This window comes from Scyliorhinus canicula, chromosome 1, assembly GCF_902713615.1.
Source record: "Scyliorhinus canicula chromosome 1, sScyCan1.1, whole genome shotgun sequence".
Classification (NCBI taxonomy): Eukaryota; Metazoa; Chordata; class Chondrichthyes; order Carcharhiniformes; family Scyliorhinidae; genus Scyliorhinus; species Scyliorhinus canicula.
This window is the reverse complement of record NC_052146.1, coordinates 217,356,986-217,376,589: the sequence shown is the minus strand read 5'-3', so window position 1 is coordinate 217,376,589 and position 19,604 is coordinate 217,356,986. Positions and strand designations below refer to the sequence as shown.

General features: G+C 43.6%; 1 protein-coding gene across 3 annotated transcripts in view; it reads right to left on the bottom strand.

The window, feature by feature from the left end:
• The window catches only part of vps54 (VPS54 subunit of GARP complex), a 149,564-nt gene that overhangs the window by 118,651 nt on the left and 11,309 nt on the right, over positions 1–19,604 (bottom strand). For all 3 annotated transcript variants that reach the window (XM_038807716.1, XM_038807738.1, XM_038807726.1), the window contains exons 2-3: positions 1,720–1,888; positions 240–481 (exon numbers count right to left, since the gene is read on the bottom strand). In XM_038807716.1, the coding sequence (XP_038663644.1) occupies positions 240–481; positions 1,720–1,858 (381 nt within the window). In that variant the 5' untranslated portion in view covers positions 1,859–1,888. The remainder of the gene's footprint in view (positions 1–239; positions 482–1,719; positions 1,889–19,604) is intronic.

Below are 19,604 nucleotides of genomic sequence, written 5' to 3'. Positions count from 1 at the left end.
GAAAAAATTAATCGGGTACTCTAAATTTTTTAAAACTTGAGTGGAATTGCTGAAAATAATCATCGAGTTCAATTCTTTTAAGTAAGCAGTCTTTATTAACATCCAATGACTTTTCAAAAATAATGGTTTTTAGAAAGCATTATTAATGATTAAAAATATAGTAATGTTTAAAGAGAGAAAAATTCTCTTGCATGTGTTACAAAAAACTGAAATGATGTTTGTCTTCTACCAATCCTTACAGAAGTCATATCCTGTAGGTAGGGTGCAAAGTGTTCCTTGGTGATTGGTGGGAGGTAGAAGGAAGACATAACTTCGGTCTCCATAAAATCCAGTCCCCATGTTTTGGTGAAGAAATCAGATTCCCTTTTGGACAATCTGGGGTCATTCAACGCTGCTGGAAGGTTCACTTTCGAATGATAAACAGTCCACCTATGCTGATCTGCTACTACTGATGGGCTATCACATAAACTGCGTGAATCTCCTGCAAAGACAAAATGCATTACCTAAATTATAGCAAATAGATGATAATTTGAATAATACAACATAAAGACAGAAATGGAAGCTATTATTGCACTTTAACAAGAAAGTCACACATGCTTCAAAGCTATACAACCCCTCTGTTGGGAAGGCAATCTGATTTAAAGCCTATGCAAATGTCACTGGACGCTCTAAAATAGTAGGCAACAACACTGGAGCATATGAACTCACTGGGATTATTACAATATTTGGAAACTAATGATCATGAATTCATAAATTATACTGTTATACTGCGGCTAAAATATAGTGTCAGAGAAACATATCCATGCTTATGCACCATCAGCCCAATTTAATTCAAGGCACTTTTGTCATTTTGGATTAAAGATTGTTTCAATTTTAACAGCGGTGGGAATCTTTTAGTATTGAGATGGTCTCATCAGATCTCTCAATTAGACTGTTCCTACATGTAGTATATAGGTAGGATGGAAGTAATACAGATGACTGCAAGTACAATATAGACAAACCCACATGGAAACCAGTGGTTACAAACTCACAGCTAAGGTCAGATTGGTTTAGTGTATCATGTTAGAGGGCGGCACTGTGGCACAATGGTTAGCACTACTGCCTCACAGCACCAGGGACCCGGGTTTGATTCCAGCCTTGGGTGACCGTGTGTGTGGAGTTTGTACGTTCTGCCCCTGTCTGTATGGGTTTCCTCTGGAAGCTCTGGTTTGGAACAATTTTAGAGCAATCTTGGCAAACACAGCAATAGATTCAACAAGTAAGGCTGCTATTAAAAATTGAGTTCATCTAAATTCTCCAGTTTCTGCACCGCAGAGTTCTGAGAACATATAGTCCCTCAGTACAAATCCATGTTAACTACACAAACATTTCTAAACGACCATAGACAGTGGTGTTGTTTTACAGACCTACAAAATGTACCTGTATAAAATAACAGCACAGGAGGCTGCCATTCAGCCCATTATGCCTGTGAAAGAGCCAACAGCACATTGGAAATTTTATAGCCGAGTAGATGACCCTGCTCCTGTGCCAGCTCTCTGAAAGAGATGTCCTCTTATTCCAATCCCCTTGTCCTTTCCTCATGCACTTTTTAAATTCTCAGTGGCACATAAGTTTATGCCTGGAATTCCCAACATCAAAGTATCCCAAATTGTCTGTATACTTCTGAGTGAGTATGCTGGGAGACAGCAAAGGTAAAAATCGGGACTAAAATTGGGTTACCAGTTGGTTCCTTGGGGCAGACATCTGGCAATGATCGAACAGCTTTGATGGGTTTTTTAGATGGGTCCATTTCCTTTTTGAACTTTCCATCACTGCTGCTTGGTCGAAGCACTGCTGGGGAGTTATGGCTTGAAGCCATCACCTAAGGGCATCCCAGGTAGGTGCAGAGCTGTGCAGAAAAAAAAAGCAATTCAATTTAAAATATGAAACTTATCTTCAAGTTACAGCTTTCCCTTCATCGTAATTTTGCTTCAACTGACACCTAAAATAAAACTTTGCTGGATCGAGGAGTCTTCATTTTCCTTTAATTTTTGTCCAAATGACTTGAAATGAAATTCATTTTCCAGTATTGTGTTTGACCAAACAAAGCGAGTGAAGCACAAGTGAAACGGCCCTTCAATTCACAATAGGAAGCTGACAGAGGCATCAGTTTTTTAAAATATATTTTTTATTCTCCTCCTTTATCACATTTTCTCCCAAATTTACACCCAACGACAAACAATAATCAGTAACGAATGTAATGTCAATCCCCATATCAATAGCAGCGATCCCATTCTCCCACCAAACCCCAGACAATAGCCCGCATGTTAATGTAAACAAATGACAAAAAGGCATCAGGAATCACCCATAGTCACCATCAACACACACAGTCCCCCTCCCCCCAACCCTCCCAGCACCCAACCACCCTAACGTTCGATGTGATCCAATTCTCGAAAGTGCATAATGACTAACACCCATGAATTGCAGAACCCCTCCATCCTTCCCCTCAGTTCAAATTTGACCTTTTCAAGCGTCAAGAATTCCAGCAGGTCCCCCCCTCCCCAGGGCACAGGGTGGAGAGATTGAACTCCACCCAAACAGGATCCGCCTTCAGGCGATCAACGAGGTGAAGGCTACAACATCTGCCTCTGTTCCAGTTTCCAACCCTGACTGGTCCGACACCCCAAACATGGCCTCCCGAGAGTCCAGGTCCACTTTCACGTGCACCACTTCAGAGATTACCCTAAACACCTCCTTCCAGTAATCCTCCAGCTTTGGACAGGATCAAAACATATGAACGTGGTTCGAGCCCACCCCCCCCCCCCCGCCGCCGTTCAGACACATCTTCTATCCCCTCAAGTGCCGGCTCATCCTCATAAGGTGTGCTCTATACACCACCTTCAGCTGTATCAGCCCCAACCTCGTACACGAGGTGGAGGCATTCACCCTCCAGAGCACTTTGCCTTGATCCCTTCGAGCGGCACCTTCTCCTCCTCCAAAATAGCCCCGTAAACCACCGATTCTACCCCAATCTCCAGTCCCCCTGTTGTCAGCACCTCCTCCGGCAATGTGGAAGCCGGCTCTACTGGGAAGCACTGCATCTCCTTTCTGGCAAAGTCTCAAACCTGCATGTATCTAAATATTTCTCCCTGCTCCAGCCCATACTTCGCTCCCAGCTCCTTCAATCCCGCAAACCGACCCCCAAGAAATAAATGTTTTAGCATCGTAATTTATTTCTCCTCCCATCTCCGAAAATTTCCATACCACTTCCCTGGCTCAAATCTATGGTTCCCCCATTTCCCTTGACCCTGCCCCCAACCCAAAGTGCTATCAAAACTGCCTCCAAATTTTCAACTATGCTATTACTACCGGACTCCTGAGTATCTCCCCGGGGCCGCAGCAGCATCAGTTTTTAAATTATATTCCAAGTTTAAGAATATGACATAATACATTTCAGTTACTGGTCAGGGTCCATCACAAAGCCAAATCTCTGGATTATTTACTGTATACAAGTATCTGGTTGTTCTGCCACGCTTGTCCACAGATCTACCTCTAGAATTAAAAAGAGAGTTTTGGTCCATTCATAGAGTGTCAAACTTGGTCACACTTCAAAAACTATGTCACTTTTGAAAATACCAGTGGGTTTCCGATAGTATTGCTCCATCATTTCAGACATACGAAGAGGGAAATTTCACTGAAGTCTGTTAATAGGCCTTAAGTCTAGAAATAATTCTGATTTTTTTTTTTTTAGTTACTTGGAGGAAAATACCATGATAATCTGTTTTCTTTTATACTGTTTGGATTTAAACACAGGAGATGTACAGCACAGAGGAAGTCATTCAAAGGGCAGAAGTTAAAAAGTCAATGAAGAGGCTGGAGATAATAAAGTGCATTAATTTTTTTCAATGAGGAATGGACTATTTTATGCTGGAATTAAAATCAAAGAATATGAGAAAACCAGCATTCTATATTAGGCCTTGATCTTCCAATCTCTAGGTGGTCACACCCCAGGGACTTGCTCCTCGGAAGTCCCAATAAACGTTTCAGCTTCCGATGGGCAATTGCCCCGAGTCCAGAACAATCCAAAAAAATCTCCAACTCACTTCCTGAATAGTTACCAGGAAATATTAAACTGAAAAATTCCATGCATCTCCTTGGTAACTCTACAACTGACACCCAACTTCCCACTGACCACCCCGCCTTCCCAACCCCCCCCCCCCCCCCCCCCCCCCCCCCCGCCCCCCCAAAACTCTGACTCTCTCCTCGATCCTTACCCACCACTCACTTCCCTCACTCACACTCATTCACTAGCACAGTGAAAAGCTATTTAAATAGGGCGGCACAGTGGTACAGTTAGCACTGCTGCTTCATGATGCCAAAGACGCAGGTTTGATACCGACCCGGGTCACCGACCGTGTGACGTTTGCATATTCTCCCCGTGGGTCAGCGCGGGACCCACCCCCACAACCCTAACGTGTGCAAGGTAGGTGGATTGGCTATGCTAAATTGTCCCCGACTTGGAAAGCAAATTATTGGATACTCTAAATTTTTTTAAAAAGCTATTTAAATGGCCTGATGTTTTTCACTCTATTAGTGAAGGAAGACTTGCCAAAGTACAGCAGTGAGTGCTGGAAAAAAAAGGGCATTGTTTGGCTTCACCCGATGATCCTGCACTATGCAGAAGGACTCCCAGAACAAGTTGCTCAGCATTTTGAAGGAGGTCCGTTTTGGAAGTTCAGGCCAGGAATGCGGCGCTCCGACTTGGGAAAAGGAAACAAGAGCAGAGTGACAATCTGAAGGTGATTGACACTCCATGGAAGATTCACAGTAGAAGCGAAGAAGAAAATAAATAAATAAAATGAAGAAACAGCTCATGCCAGATTTCCATTACCTTTCATGTGAAGAAGTGCTTTCGGACTTCACCTGAACAGCCTTAGTTCGAATTTTAAGGTGACGGCCCCACCAGAAGAAATAGTTTCTCGTCATCCACCCTCTCAAATTATAGAACTATCTTAACCCAGTTACATCACTCTTAATCACCCACTCAAGGAAATACAAGACAATTGTGCAACGTCTTCTCATTATTTAGTCCTGATATAATTTTAAATTGAGTTGAGGCTTGATTCAGAGTCACTACTAGAAATACTCTAACATGCCCTGCTGGGGGAATGGAGATAATAAGACAATAAGAAATAGGAACAGGAGTAAGCCATTCATCCCCTCGAACCTGCTGCACCATTCAATAGGATCATGGCTGATTTGACATTTCTCACGCCCACTTTCCTGCCATTTCTCAGTAACCCTCGATTCCCTTACTGATCAAGAATCTATTTACCTCAGCCTTAAATATACACAAGGACTCTGCCCACACCTCTCTGTGGCAAGGAGCTCCAAAGAGACACAACCCTCAGAAGAAATTCCTCCTCATCTCAGTCGTAAATATGCACTTCTTTATTATGAGACTATGCCCTCTGGTCCTAGACTTTCCCATGAGTGGAAATATCCTCCCAGCATTTATCTGTCAAGCCTCATAAGAATCCTCTATATTTCAATGACTTACAGATGCTTCAGGAGAGATTGAGGAGGATGTAAAATGGGTGGAAGAGTAGCATTACTGGTTAACATAGAACATAGAACAGTACAGCACAGAACAGGCCCTTCGGCCCTCGATGTTGTGCCGAGCAATGATCACCCCACTTAAACCCACGTAACCCGTATACCCGTAACCCAACAATCCCCCCATTAACCTTACACTACGGGCAATTTAGCATGGCCAATCCACCTAACCCGCACATCTTTGGACTGTGGGAGGAAACCGGAGCACCCGGAGGAAACCCACGCACACACGGGGAGGACGTGCAGACTCCACACAGACAGTGACCCAGCCGGGAATCGAACCTGGGACCCTGGAGCTGTGAAGCATTGATGCTAACCACCATGCTACCGTTAAGAAGATTATAGCTGTTCTGTGGGAGGACACTTTGGAGGGCTCATACAATGAGGTAATCTGGGTAGATCTTAGGAACAGGAAGGGGGCAATCACAATGTTGGGCGTTTATTACAGGCCCCCAACTGCCAGCGAGAGATAGAGGAGCAGATAGGTAGAGATTTTGGATAGGTGCAAAAGTAACAGGGTTGTTGTGAGGGGGGATTTTAATTTCCCCTATATTGACTGGGACTCACTTGATGCTCGGGGTTTGGATGGGACAGAGTTTGTAAGGTGTATCCAGGTAGCCATCTTGATGCAATATGTAAACAGTACAACTAGGGAAGGGCAGTACTGGAACTGGTATTGGAGAATGAGCCTGGACAGGTGGTTGAGGTTTCAGGGAACATTTTGGGAGTCGTGACCACAATTCCGTAAGTTTTAGTGTACTTCTGGACAGGAATGAGGGTAACCGTCGCATTAAGGTGCTAAACTGGGGAAGGCAAATTACGATAACATTAGATAGGAATTGAAGAATTTGGTTTGGGTGCGGCTGTTGGATAGCAAATCAACATCGGACATGTGGGAGTATTTCAAGCGACAGTTGCTTAGGATTCAGGAAAGTCATGTTCCTGAGAGAATGATAGATAAGTATGGGAAGTTTAGGGAGCCTTGGATAACGAGGGATATTGTGAACCTTGTCAAAAAGAAAAAGGAGACTTTTGTACGGTCTAGAAAGGTGGGAACAGTCGAAACCAGAGGAGTATAAAGAAAGTAGGAAAGTACTGAAATGGGAAATTAGGAGGGTTAGATGGGGTCATGAAAAGTAGCAAGTAGGATTGAGGTGAATCCCAAAGCTTTTTATTCATATGTAAAAGCAAGTGGTTGGCCAGGAAAAGGATTGGACTACTTAAGGATAGTGGGGGAAATCTATGTGTTGAGCCAGAGGAAATGGGCGAGATACTAAATGAATACTTTGCATCAGTTAACATGGAAAAGGAGGTGGTATTGGGTCTTTTAAAATATATTATGGTAGAAAGGACTCCTGGGCCGGATGAGATTTATCCCAGAATTCGGAGCGAAGCAAGGCTGGGGCCTTGACTGAGATCTTTGTATCCTCATTGGCTACAGGGGAAATCCCATTAGGAAACAAATTGACTCATAAGCGATAGACAGCATGGTTTTATGAAGGGGAGGTCGTGACTCACCAACTTGATTGAGTTTTTTGAGGAGGTGACAAAGATGATTGATAAGGGGAGGGCGGTGGATGTTGTTTACGTGGACTTCAGTTAACCCTTTGGCAAGGTGCCTCATGGCAGACTGGTACAAAAGGTGAAGTCACACGGGATCAGAGGCGAGGTGGTAAGATGGATATAGAACTGGCTCGGTCACAGAAGGCAAAAGGTAGTAGTAGAAGGGTGGTTTTCTGAATGGAAGGGTGTGACTAGTAGGTTCCACAGGGATCAGTGCTTGGGCCTCTGTTGTCTGTAGTGTACATAAAGGAGGAAATGGAGGAAAATGTAGCCAGTCTGATTAGTACGTTTGCGGATGACACCAAGGTTGGTGGAGTGGCAGATAGTGTTGAGGATTGTCAGAAGATACAGCAGGACATAGATAGGTTGGAGACTTCGGCAGAGAAATGGCAAATGGAATTTAATCCGGACAAATATATATTTTTTTAAATTTAGAGTACCCAATTAATTTTTCCAATTAAGGGGCAATTTAGCGTGTCCAGTCCACCAACCTTGCACATCTTTGGGTTGTGGAGGCGAAACCCACGCAAACACGGGGAGAATGCGCAAACACCACACGGTTAGTGACCCAGAGCCAGGATCGAACCTGGGACCTTGGCGCCATGAGGCAGCAGTGCTAACCACTGCACCACCGTGCTGCCCCCAATCAGGACAAATATGAAGTAATTCATTTTGGTAGGTCTAACAGAGAGGGGAAATATACCGTAAATGGTAAAACTCTTAGGAATATAGAAAGTCAGAGAGATCTGGGCATGCAGGTCCACAGATGTTTGAAGGTGGCAACACAAGTGGACAATGTAGTCAAGAAAACATACGGAATGCTTGCCTCCATTCAACGGGGCATTGAGTAGAAAACTGGCAAGTTATGCTATAGTTGTATAGAACCTTTGTATGGCCGCACTTGGAATATTGCGCACAATTCTGGTCGCCACAGGATGTGGAGGCTTTGGAGAGGGTGCAGAGGAGGTTTACCAGGATATTGCCTGGTCTGGAGGGTGGTAGCTACATGGAGAGGCTGAATAGACTTGGACTGTTTTCATTAGAATGACAGAGGTTGAAGGGTGACCTGATAAGGTCTGCAAGATTATGACGGGTATGGATAGAGTGGATGAGCAGGCACTCTTTCCCAGGGTGGAGGGGTCAGTCACCAGGGGGCATAGGTTTACGGTCCGTGGGGCAAAGTTTAGAGGAGATGTGCGAGGCAGGTTTTTTTTTTTAAACACAGAGGGTGATGAGGGCCTGGAACGCGTTACCAGGGGAGGTTGTGGAAGCAGATACATTAACGGCGTCCAAAAGGTATTGTGACAAACACATGGATAGGATGGGTATAGAGGGATACGGCACAAGGAAGTGCTGAGGGTGGTATCATGGCCGGTGGTACAGGGTTGGAGGGCTGAAGGGCCTGTTCCTGTGCTGTATTGTTCTTTGTTCACCTCTCATTCTTCTCATTTCCAATGAGTAGAGTCCCAACCTGTCTAACCTTTGCTCATAAGACAATCCCCCCACATCTGGGATCATCCAAGTGAACTTACTCTGAACCGCCTCCAATTAAATAATATATTTCCTTAAATAAGAGGACCAAAATTGCTCACAGTATTCCAGGTCTCACCAGTACCTTGTACAGTTGCAGTAAGACATCCCTACTCTTATACTCCAACCCCCTTGAAATAAGGGCCAACATTCCATCAGCCTTCCTGATTACCTGCTGCACCTGTGTGCTAGCTTTCAGTGTTTGGTGCACAAGTATCCCCGATTCCCTTTGTGTTGCAGCTTTCTGCAGGGCTTCTCCATTTAAATAATATTCTGTTCTTTCGTTCTCCCTTCCAAAATGAAAAACATCACATTTTCCCACGATATACTCTATTTGCCAACTTTTGCCATTTACTTAAACTATCAATATCTCTTTGCAAACTATTTGTGTCCCTCTCACAAACTTGCCTTTCCACCTCTTTTTTGTCATCTGCAAATTTGGCTACAGTACATTCACTTCCTTCTTCCAAGTCATTATATATTTTAAATAATTGCAGTCCCAGCATTGATCCCTGTGGAACCCCACCATTACAGGTTGCCAACCTGAAAATAAACCCTCATCCCCACTCGCTGTTTCCTGCACACAAGGCAATTCTCTATCCATGCCAATATGCTACCTCCAACCTCATGGGGTCCTATCTTGTGAGGTACCGTGTCAAATGCCATCAGGAAATTCAAATATAACACATCTACTGGTTTCGCTCTATCCACTCTGGTTGAGATCATGGAACCATAGAAAAGTTACAGTACAGAAGGAGGCCATTAGGCCCATCTTGTCCATGCCAGCCCGAGGACATCCAGGTGCCCTTGCTAATCGCAACTTCCTGCACCCGGTGCATAGCTCTGTAGCTTTGCAGATCCAAGTACTTTTAAAAAGTGTTTGGAGTCTTTGCTTCCACCACCACCCCGGACAGCAAATTCCAGACTCCCACTACTCTCTGCGTAAAAAAGTTCTTCCTCATGTCCCCTCTCCATCTTCTGCCACTTATCTTGAATCTATGTCCCCAGTACTAGAATTCCGTGTGGAGTTTTCACATTCTCCCAGTGTTTGCGTGGGTCTCAACCCCACAACCCAAAGATGTGCAGGGTAGGTGGATTGGCCATGTTAAATTTCACTTCAATTGAAAAAAAAATTGGGTACTCTACATTTATTTGTTTTTTTTAAATCTCTTCCCCTCATAATTTTGTACACCTCAATTAAGTCACCCGTCAGCCGTCTTTTTTCCAAGGAAAATAACCCCAATCTATCCAATCTCTCCTCATAGCTACACTTCTCTAGCCCGACAACATTATTGTAAACCTCTTCTGCACTGTCTCCAGAACAATTACGTCCTTCCTGGAATATGGTGACCATAATTGCACACAATACTCCAGTTGTTTTATACAATTCCAACATCATATCCTCTACCTTTGTCAATGAAGAAGAGCATTCCAAATGCTTTCTTTACAAACTTATCTACTTGAACTTGCCTTGAGGGACCTGCATACTTGTGCGCCCAAGATCTCATAACTTCATTTACTCCTCTTAGTATATTCCCATTTATTGTGCTCCCTATAACTGTTTGACCTCCCCAAATGCATGACCTCGCACTTCTCTGTGTTAAATTCCATTTGCAACTTTATCACCTACTCCACCTTTATCATTTTGGAGATTATAATAAATCCTCTACACTGTCCACCATGGGGCCAATCGTTGTGACGTCTGCAAATTTCCCAATCGTGATCCTCACGTTCATGTCCAAACCATTAATATATAACACAAACAGCGAGGGTCCCAACACCGAGCCCTGTGGAGCACCACTTAAAACAATTTTCCATTTGTGAGGGCAGCCATCGACCATTACCCTTTGATTCCTGTTACTAAGTCAATTTGTATTCAGTTTGCCACATTGTCCTGTAGCCCATGGGCTTTTACTTTTTTGACCAATCTGCCATTTGGTACTTTGTGACGCCTTGCTAAAATCCATGCACACAACATCCGCTGCACAACCATCATCAACCCTTCAGCTCACTTCCTTAAAAAATGCAATCAAATTTATGAGGCAAGACCTGCCTTTAACAAATCCACGCTGACTATCCCCGACTAGTCCATGCCTTTCTATGTGACAGTAATTCCTACCTCTCAGGATTGATTCTATTAATTTGCCCACCACCGACGTAAGACTAACTGGCCTACAATGGTTTGGCATTTCCGTGATCCCTTTTTAAACAATGGAACCTCATTTGCATTTCTCCAGTACCTTCCCTGTATATCGTGAGGATTGGAAAATCCTCAGAGCATCTGCTATCTTCACCCTGACCTGGTAAGAATCCATCTGGTCATGGCGACTTATCAACTTTCAAGGATTTCAAGTACTCCCTCTCTCTTTATGATTACCCCCATCCAATATCTCTGTATTCCTTCTGGACTACCAAATCTGCATCATACATTTCCTTTGTAAACACAGAGACAAAATATTAATTTAAAAACCCTTCCCAGTCTCTGCGACACAAGTTCTCCTCTTCATCTCGGATAGATTCCACTTTTTACTTAATTAACCTTTTACCATTAGTGGTAAAACATCTTTGGGTTTTAATTTTACTTGCCAATCTTTTTACATGCCCTATTTTTAATTTCCTTTTTGACTTTTTCTCTACACTTCCTTAAGTTCATAAGATATAGGAGCAGAATTAGGCTAGTTGGTCAATTGAGCTTGCTCTGCCATTTGATCATGGCTGATCTAGGGGGCTGTTTAGCACACTGGGCTAAATCGCTGGCTTGGAAAGCAGACCCAGGCAGGCCAGCAGCACGTTTCGATTCCTGTAACAGCCTCCCCGAACAGGCGCCGGAATGTGGCGACTAGGGGCTTTTCACAGTAACTCCATCGAAGCCTACTCGTGACAATAAGCAATTTTCATCTCATCCTGGCCTTAATTGCACCATCCTGCCATTATCTGGGGGGCGGCACAGTAGCAGCACAATGGTTAGCACTGTTGCTTCACAGCACCAGGGTCCCAGGTTCGATTCCTGGCTTGGGTCACTGTCTATGTGGAGTCTGCACGTTCTCCCTATGTCTGCACGGATTTCCTCTGGGTGCTCCGGTTCCCTCCCACAAGTCCCGAAAGACGTGCTGTTAGGTGAATTGGACATTCGGAATTCTCCCTCCGTGTACCCAAACAGGCGCCGGAATGTGGCGACTATGGGCGTTTCACAGTAACTTCATTGCAGTGTTCATGTAAGCCCATTTATGACAATAATGATTATTATTATTATCCATAACCTTTCAACCCATTACTAATTAAAAATCTAACTCCTCCTTAAATTTGCTCACTGTCCCAGTATCCACCGCACTCTGGGGTTGTGAATTCCAGATTCACAACCCTTTAGGAAAAGTAGTTTCTGCTCAACTCCATTTTAAATTTGCTACCTCTTATCTTAAGAATATGACCTCTTGTTCTAGGATGCCCCACAAGAGGAAGCATCCGCTCCACGTCTACTTTATCCGTACCTTTTATCGTCTTGCATCAATTTGATCTCCCCATATTCTTCTAAACTCTAGAGAGTATTGGCCTAAACTGTTCAATCTCTCTTCATACGACAAACCCCTCATCTCTGGAATCAACCTAATGAACCTCCTCTGAAATGCCACTAAAACATACCTCAAATAAGGGGACAAAAACTGTGCACAATACACAGGTGTGATCTCACCAATGCCTCGTATAGTTGCTGCAACAACTTTAAACTTTCTTCCTTCAGTTATAAATGCTGTACTCATCGAAGCTATCTGCAGTGCTTAGTTCTTTGTGCCTATCATACGTTTTATTTTCTTGTTTGATCTTCCCCCTGTATTCAACTAGACAAGCAGGGGGGGTCTACATTTGGCAGTACCACTCTTAGTTTTGGAGGGGACATGTCTACTTTGTACATTTAGGATCTTGCTTTTTCGAGCTTCACACTAGTTTTCCACTGATTGATCCTCTACCAGTGTTGGACAGTCTACCTCAGTCAAGTCCCTTCTCATTCCTACAAAATTTGCCTTCCCCAGACTTCCTTTAAAAACTCTAATAAATTAGTCAGATACGATTTCCCTTTCATGAGGCCATGTTGACTCTCCTTGATTATATTATGATTTTCCGATGTCCAACTATTACTTCCTTAATAATTGACCCCAATATTTTTCCAACAATAGATGTTAGGCTTATCGGCCTATAGTTACCCACTTTTTGCCTTCCTCCCTTTGTGAATAGGGGTGCCACACTGGCAGTTTCCCAATCCTCCAATACTTCTTCAGAATCCAGGAAATTTTGCAGAATTACAACCAATGCATCCACTATAGCTACTTCTCTTAGGATCTCAAAATCCAATCCATCAGTGCAAGGGATCTGTCTGCCTTTAGTCCCATAAGTTTGTCTAATACTTCTCTAGTGATGGTATTTAATTCCTCCCCCGTATTCTTTAGTATTAATGGGATATTCAAAGTATCTTCCACTGTAAAGACTGATACAAAATATCTGTTTCAATCGTCTGCCATTTCCTTGTTCCCCATAACTATCTCCCCAGATTCATTTTCTAAGGGGCTTGTTCACTTTGACCTCTCTCTTCCTATTTATATATTTAAAGAAGCTCTTGTCAGTTTTTATATTTCTCACTAGTTTGCCCTCTTAGTTTATTTTCTCTCTATCTTTTTAGTCCTCCTTTGCTGGATTTTGAATTTATCCCAGTCTTTGGAGCTATCACTGACTTTTGCCTCCTTATATGCTTTTTCTTACAACTTAGTACTCACCTTAATTTCCTTGGTTACACCTGGTTGGTTTATCCTTCTCTTAGAATATTTCCTCCTTACTGGACATATTTTTGCTGAGAGTCACAAATTGCCTCCTTAAATGTCTGCTACTATTTTTTTTATTGTCTTTCCTGCGGTCTATCCACCCCGCCCACATTAGCTAGCTCTATCTGTTTTATTGTAATTCCCTTGATTTAAGTTGTTCCTGACCCAAGTTTTTCACTCTCAAAATGAATATTAACTTCTATCATGTCATGATTACTACTTCCTAGGGAATCTTTTACCCTGAGGTGATTTATTAAACCTACCTTATTACCCATTACCACATCCAAGATAGCCTGAACCCTAGTTGGCTCAATGACATATTGCTCTAGGAAACAATCCCTCATGCACTCCATGAATTCGTTTTTGGAGCTTCCAGTGGCGGCCCATGGCATGAGTGGTCGCACACAGGGCAGCTCTGGCTCAAAGGCGTTGGTTTGGGCATTTCATACTCCTTAGTAGGGTAGCTCCGGCAGGAAAGTGGTGCAGAAGGTTCTCCCCAAAATTGGTATGTCTGCTGGCTACCAGACCTGGCAAGAAACAGTCAAAAACCTGGCTAAGGAATTGGAGGGGACCCACGGTGTAGCACCAATTGAGAAAATGGCATAAGGGAAAGGCACATTTGGAGCAGTTGATGGCCTTCATGAGAGATGAATGTCGACAGCAGAAGAAGGAGATGCATGGGGACTGTCGAAGGCCATCAAGGGAGAAGCACTTCTGCGAGGGGCAAGTGGAAATGTGCCTTGAGGCACAAGGGAGTGAAGCTACATGAGGTGGAGATGGTGGTGTCCAACCACAGTGACTGGATTGTGTCACTGGAGGTGGTGGCGGGGGCCCTTGGGGAACTATGTAAGTCGCTGAGGTTGGAGGTGGAGAAGCAAGAAAACAGGTCAAGGCGGCAGAACCTACGGATTGTGGGGCTGCCACAGTGTGAAAGGACTAGTGCCACAAAATGTGTCAGAGATGTTGGCCGGGCTGGTGGAGCAAGGAGTGCTGGACAAGACTCCAGAGCTGGACAGGACCCAAAGGACTTTAAGGCAGAGGCCGAGAACGGAGGAGCTGCCGTGGGTGGTGATTGTGCGGAGACACAAATTCTTGGAGAAGGCAAAGATCTTGCGATGCACTAGGGAGAAGCGAGACTGTAAATGGGAGGGGAACCGTGTCCAAATATATCAAGATATTGGTGTGGAACTGGCGAAGAGGCATACAGGATTCATCAGGGCCAAGGCGGTGTACACCAAAGGAAAATTTGGTTGGGGTGCTGAACCCGGCGAAACTGTAGGTCAGATTCGAATGCGGGGAGTACTATTTTGAAACGCCAGAAGAGGCGAATGACTTTATAAGAGACCATAAAGTGGGGGAGAACTGAGTTGTGTGAGATGAAGGAGCTGCATCTGTAAAGATTGGAGGGTATAGCTGATGTATGTTGCCGGAGGGTGGGGGGGTCGGGGGCTCTTTTCGTCTTGGTTTGTTGGACGTTGTTACTGTCTATTGAATTTTGCAGAGTTACAAGCTAATGGGTGGGATTCTCTGGCCGCATCCATCCGGGGACCGGAGAATCCCGCCCGAGGTCAATGGACTTCTCCACTGTCCGCAGCTCGCCCATTGCGTCCGGCAGACGAGCCAGAAGAATCCAGCCCTATAAGTTTGTATGGTGGCAGTTGACCCCCTCCTGCCTTTGATGATGTCCTTTATTGGAAGGGGTGGATTGTGACTGCGATTGTTTTTTCTCTGCGGGCAGAAGCAGGGTGGGTGCAAGGGGGCTGCTTCGAGCAGGAAATGGAGAGTGGTGAACGGAAGTGAGGCAGTGGAGGAAGGCAAGAGAAATGGCCTGATTTTTTTTTTGGGGAGGGGGCAGGGTGTCATGGAGGTTTAAGACCGGGGGTGGGTTGGAGAAAGAGCACTCCTTCTCGCACGTGTATAAGGCGTACTCGAGAATTGATTTCCTCCTGGTGAGCAGGATGGTGATGTTGGGAGTGCTGCGGATGGAGTATGCGGGAATTGTAATATCCGATCACTGTCACATTGGCTGGAGGAGAGGCTCAGCGAGGGGCAGAGACTCAGCGGGGGGGGGGGGGGGGGATTCGGGTTTGTTGGTGGATAAGGAGCTCTGCGCAAAATGAGGTCGGCGATCGGGGAGTACATGGAAATCCCTCTCCATTGTAGCCTCTACTGTTGCAGCAGGGCAAGACCACCCTCTGAAGATTAAAAAAGTTAGAAAGCAAAGAAAAAATAAGCACCTCTTTCCCCTCTTCGCCGAACTCCTGATACCCCCACTCACTCTAGCTGGGTCTCAATCAGGATGTGTTCTGTCCCACTGATTGTGTGCTTCTAATAATCCCTTTCTTAAATGGAGCGGAAGTAACCTGAGGTGACTCACATACTAGTTAAACTTCAATAGTAACCATGGCGGAGGGTTTCAATAATATTAAAGCCAGTCATTCCTCACATAGTGAGCTCCTGATTTCAAACAGAATCACAGAAATTATAGCACAGATGACGGCCATTTAGCCCAAGGTGTATATGGGGAATAGCTATTCACTTGCACCTGTCCACTCTAATGATTTTTGCTTGAATCCTTGTCAAATACATGTCCAATTCCATTTCCAGTTATGTTATATTTTCTGGGAGTTATTGCATTCCATGTCATAGCGGCTTCCAATAGTTCCAATTTTCACTTCATTCTTTTCCTTAATTTTCAATTTCCCAACTAGCAGAAATTATTTCCTTCAAAATGCATCATAATTCTGAAACTGTCTTATTTGATCCTCCTTCACTTTGTTTCAAATAGGCTTCTTCGTCCCCACAACTTTCATTTCAGGTGGTATCATTCTTATGAAGTTTTACATTTTCCATGAATCTCATTTTGTCCTTGTTCTTATTGTCAAACGGATATGAATAAAAAAATTTGGCTTCTCATTTAAATTTTTCTATTTGGACTCTCACCTTTACAATTACACGTATCTGCAATCAAACCAAAGTTCCCCCACCCGTATAAGATTCTTTCATTATATGAAAATGTATTAATATTTCTCTGCCTCTGTCTGTCCTCCAAAAATCTTTCACTCTTACTCAGTGTTCTCACATTTGCTACCATCAGCAAACTTTATTATTCCCCTTGTGTCTGTTCTAAGTTATTTATATAAATTGTCTTTCAGCAGGGAGTTGCCAACTTTCTAATTCAGTTCACTCTGCTTTGGCATTAACTCATGTTTTATTGTTGAAAGACAGTGGGAAAAAATGGTGAATCCCAATTTCACAGCATCCCACAGCAAAGTGGACCAGAAATGAAAATCTAGAGAAAGTGTGTGAATGGGCACAAGTGAATATAAAGGCGGCAAGTGATTCACTGGTAAAGATTACAAGTTTAAAGAGCTGCATACCTCTTCTAAACAAACTGCCTTACCCTGCTTCAGTACAAGGCAAGCTGAAACAACCAGAAACTGAATCAAACTTAATATAGCATTGATTTTTAAAAACCCACAAATACTAGCACAGGGTTTTCACAAGAGTTTGTACATACAAAATTAGGCATCTATGTGTTAATTGTAGCCTCACTTGATTTTTACATCTATACTCCTCCATCAGCAATAAACAGGAAAAATACCAATTGATGTTTAATGGAATTTGGGACACATGACTGTACAACATTACAACTTAAGCTGAATTTAAATCATGTTTATTTGGCATCCACTTCCTTTTATTTTTGTTGTACAGTATGGATATATTTACATGATTTCATGTGAAATTATTTTATCTAAAATAAAACTGTAAAATTTACAGTTACCTTATTACATCGTATTTACAGCTCAGCAAAAGACCATTTGACAAAACTGGTCCACACACACCTCTCATCCTACTTCATTTTATTCTATCCCTTTCCCTCTCATTCCAGATCCCCCTTAAATACATCTACACTATTTGCCAAGTACTCCTGGAAGTGAATTCCACATTCTCACCACTTTCTGGTTAAGTAGTTCCTCCTGAATTTCCTACTGGATTTATTTGTCGTCAACTTATATTTAAGATCCATAGTTTTAGTTTTGCCAGCAAGTGGAAACATCTTCTCTAGATGTGCTCTTGTCAAAATCCTTCATAAATCATAAATATCTCTATCAGGTCACCCTTCAGCCTTCTCTTTTCTAGGGAAAAGAACATCAAGCCTGTTCAATATTGTGACTTAGGTGTGGACTTTCAGTTCTGCTATCATCCTGGTAAATCTTTTGTGCACCTTCTCCGCATCTCCTCTTCAAAACCATAAATTATTAAAGACACCTTCAATGCCTAGTGACCATTTCCGTCCATTTCAAACTGAACTTGTCTCAGTGTCTGAGACTAGTTTTTTTTGTGAACATTCAAGTAGGTTAAAAATAACTTGTTCCGGAACCTGTTGCTTCCTTCACTACCTGTTTAAACAAATGCTGACAAGTCTGAGCATTAATCATATTAGGAATTATATCAAACAATAAATCATATTTAGTATCTTAAAGAAGCACATTTATAGCACCACTTTCTACAACAGGTCAATGGAAATGACATCTCCAGGTGTCACCAAACATCAAAAAGGCTAAGAACGTAAACATTTTTCTGTAAATTCCATTTGCCTTTTTAAAAATTATCGTTCATTTCAGAAACATAAATAATAAGATTTCCAGGTCTTAGCATGCTGGTAAATTAATAGTGAACAAAGGCCACATTCATGCCAAGTTAAGCTGTTATAAGATACAGCCAGAGTCTCCAGTGTACTAAAAATGGAACAGTATAATTCAAAATGAAACCAGAACCATAGGAACAGTAATTTAACCATCAGCATGTCTGAAATTGAAAGTATAAATGCTGTAAACTGTGACAATGGTCGTATTTTATCTAAGTAAGCAGTGGTATATCCCTGGAGTCAGTGTTGGGAGCATGCAGGGTTCAATTCCCGTACCAGCTGAGAATTCTGAATTCTCTCTCTGTGTACCCAAACAGGCGCTGGAATGTGGCGACTAGGGGCTTTTCACAGGAACTTCATTGCAGTGTTAATGTAAGCCTACTTGTGACAATAAAAAGATTATTACTACTATTTCTCTTCTCAAAATACATTTTTAAAAATAAATTTAGAGTATTCAATTCTTTTTGTTTTCCAAGGGGCAATTTAGCGTAACCAATCCATCTACCCTGCACATCTTTTTGGGTGTCCGGGTGAGACTCACGCAGACACGGGGAGAATGTGCAAATTCCACACAGAGAGTGACCTGGGGCCGGGATCGAACCCGGTCCTCAGCGCCGTGAGGCAGCAGTGCTAACCACTGCACTACTGTTCTTCTCAATACACATATATCAATCATCTTAACGATGAATATCAAAATTTGCATTTGTCACACAAATAAAGGAATGTGATTGACTGATAAGAATTGTAATCAATGACTTCGGTGGCTGCCGTGTAGTGAGTGGTTGCACATTTGGTGGCTTCCGCTCGTGCCGATTTTTCCGGACCTTTTCCCCGCTCAACAGGTGGATGTAAGCTGGAAAAAAGGTGCAGAAGAGTGAGGGGAAGAGACTAATCCTCTGGTGTATGCTCTCTGGTGTATGGAGCAGAGGGCCAGAATTGGTTGAAAAAGATGGAATCAGTCGGTTAGAGTTGGTGCGGCACCTGCAACGCACATGGAGATGGCGGAGGAGCAGGGCACGACCCTGTCGGCTCAATGGTCGACGGACCAGCTGGTGAATTTCTTGAACGAGAAGTTCACCCAGCAACGGAAGGAGAGTCCGGAGGACCTGGCCTGGGTGGTGGATTCGATCAAGGCGGTGATCAACCATGTGGAAACGAAGCTGGCAGCCCAGGGTCAGTCGATCCAGAAGATGGAGGTGGCGGGGGAACACGCAGCTCCAGGAGAAAGTTGAAGACCTGGAGAACCGGTCACGCAGACAGAGCAAAAGAATCGTGGGCCTGCCAGAGGGGAGTGAAGGAGCCGATGTTGGTGCATATGTGGGGAGGATGCTGGAGAGCTGCTGGGAGAGGGAGCACATTCGCACGGCATTTGGAGGTGGATTGAGCGCACGGGGCGCTGATGAGGAAGCCCCAGGGGAACGAGCTGCCGAGGACGACGGCGGTGCGGTTGCACCGGT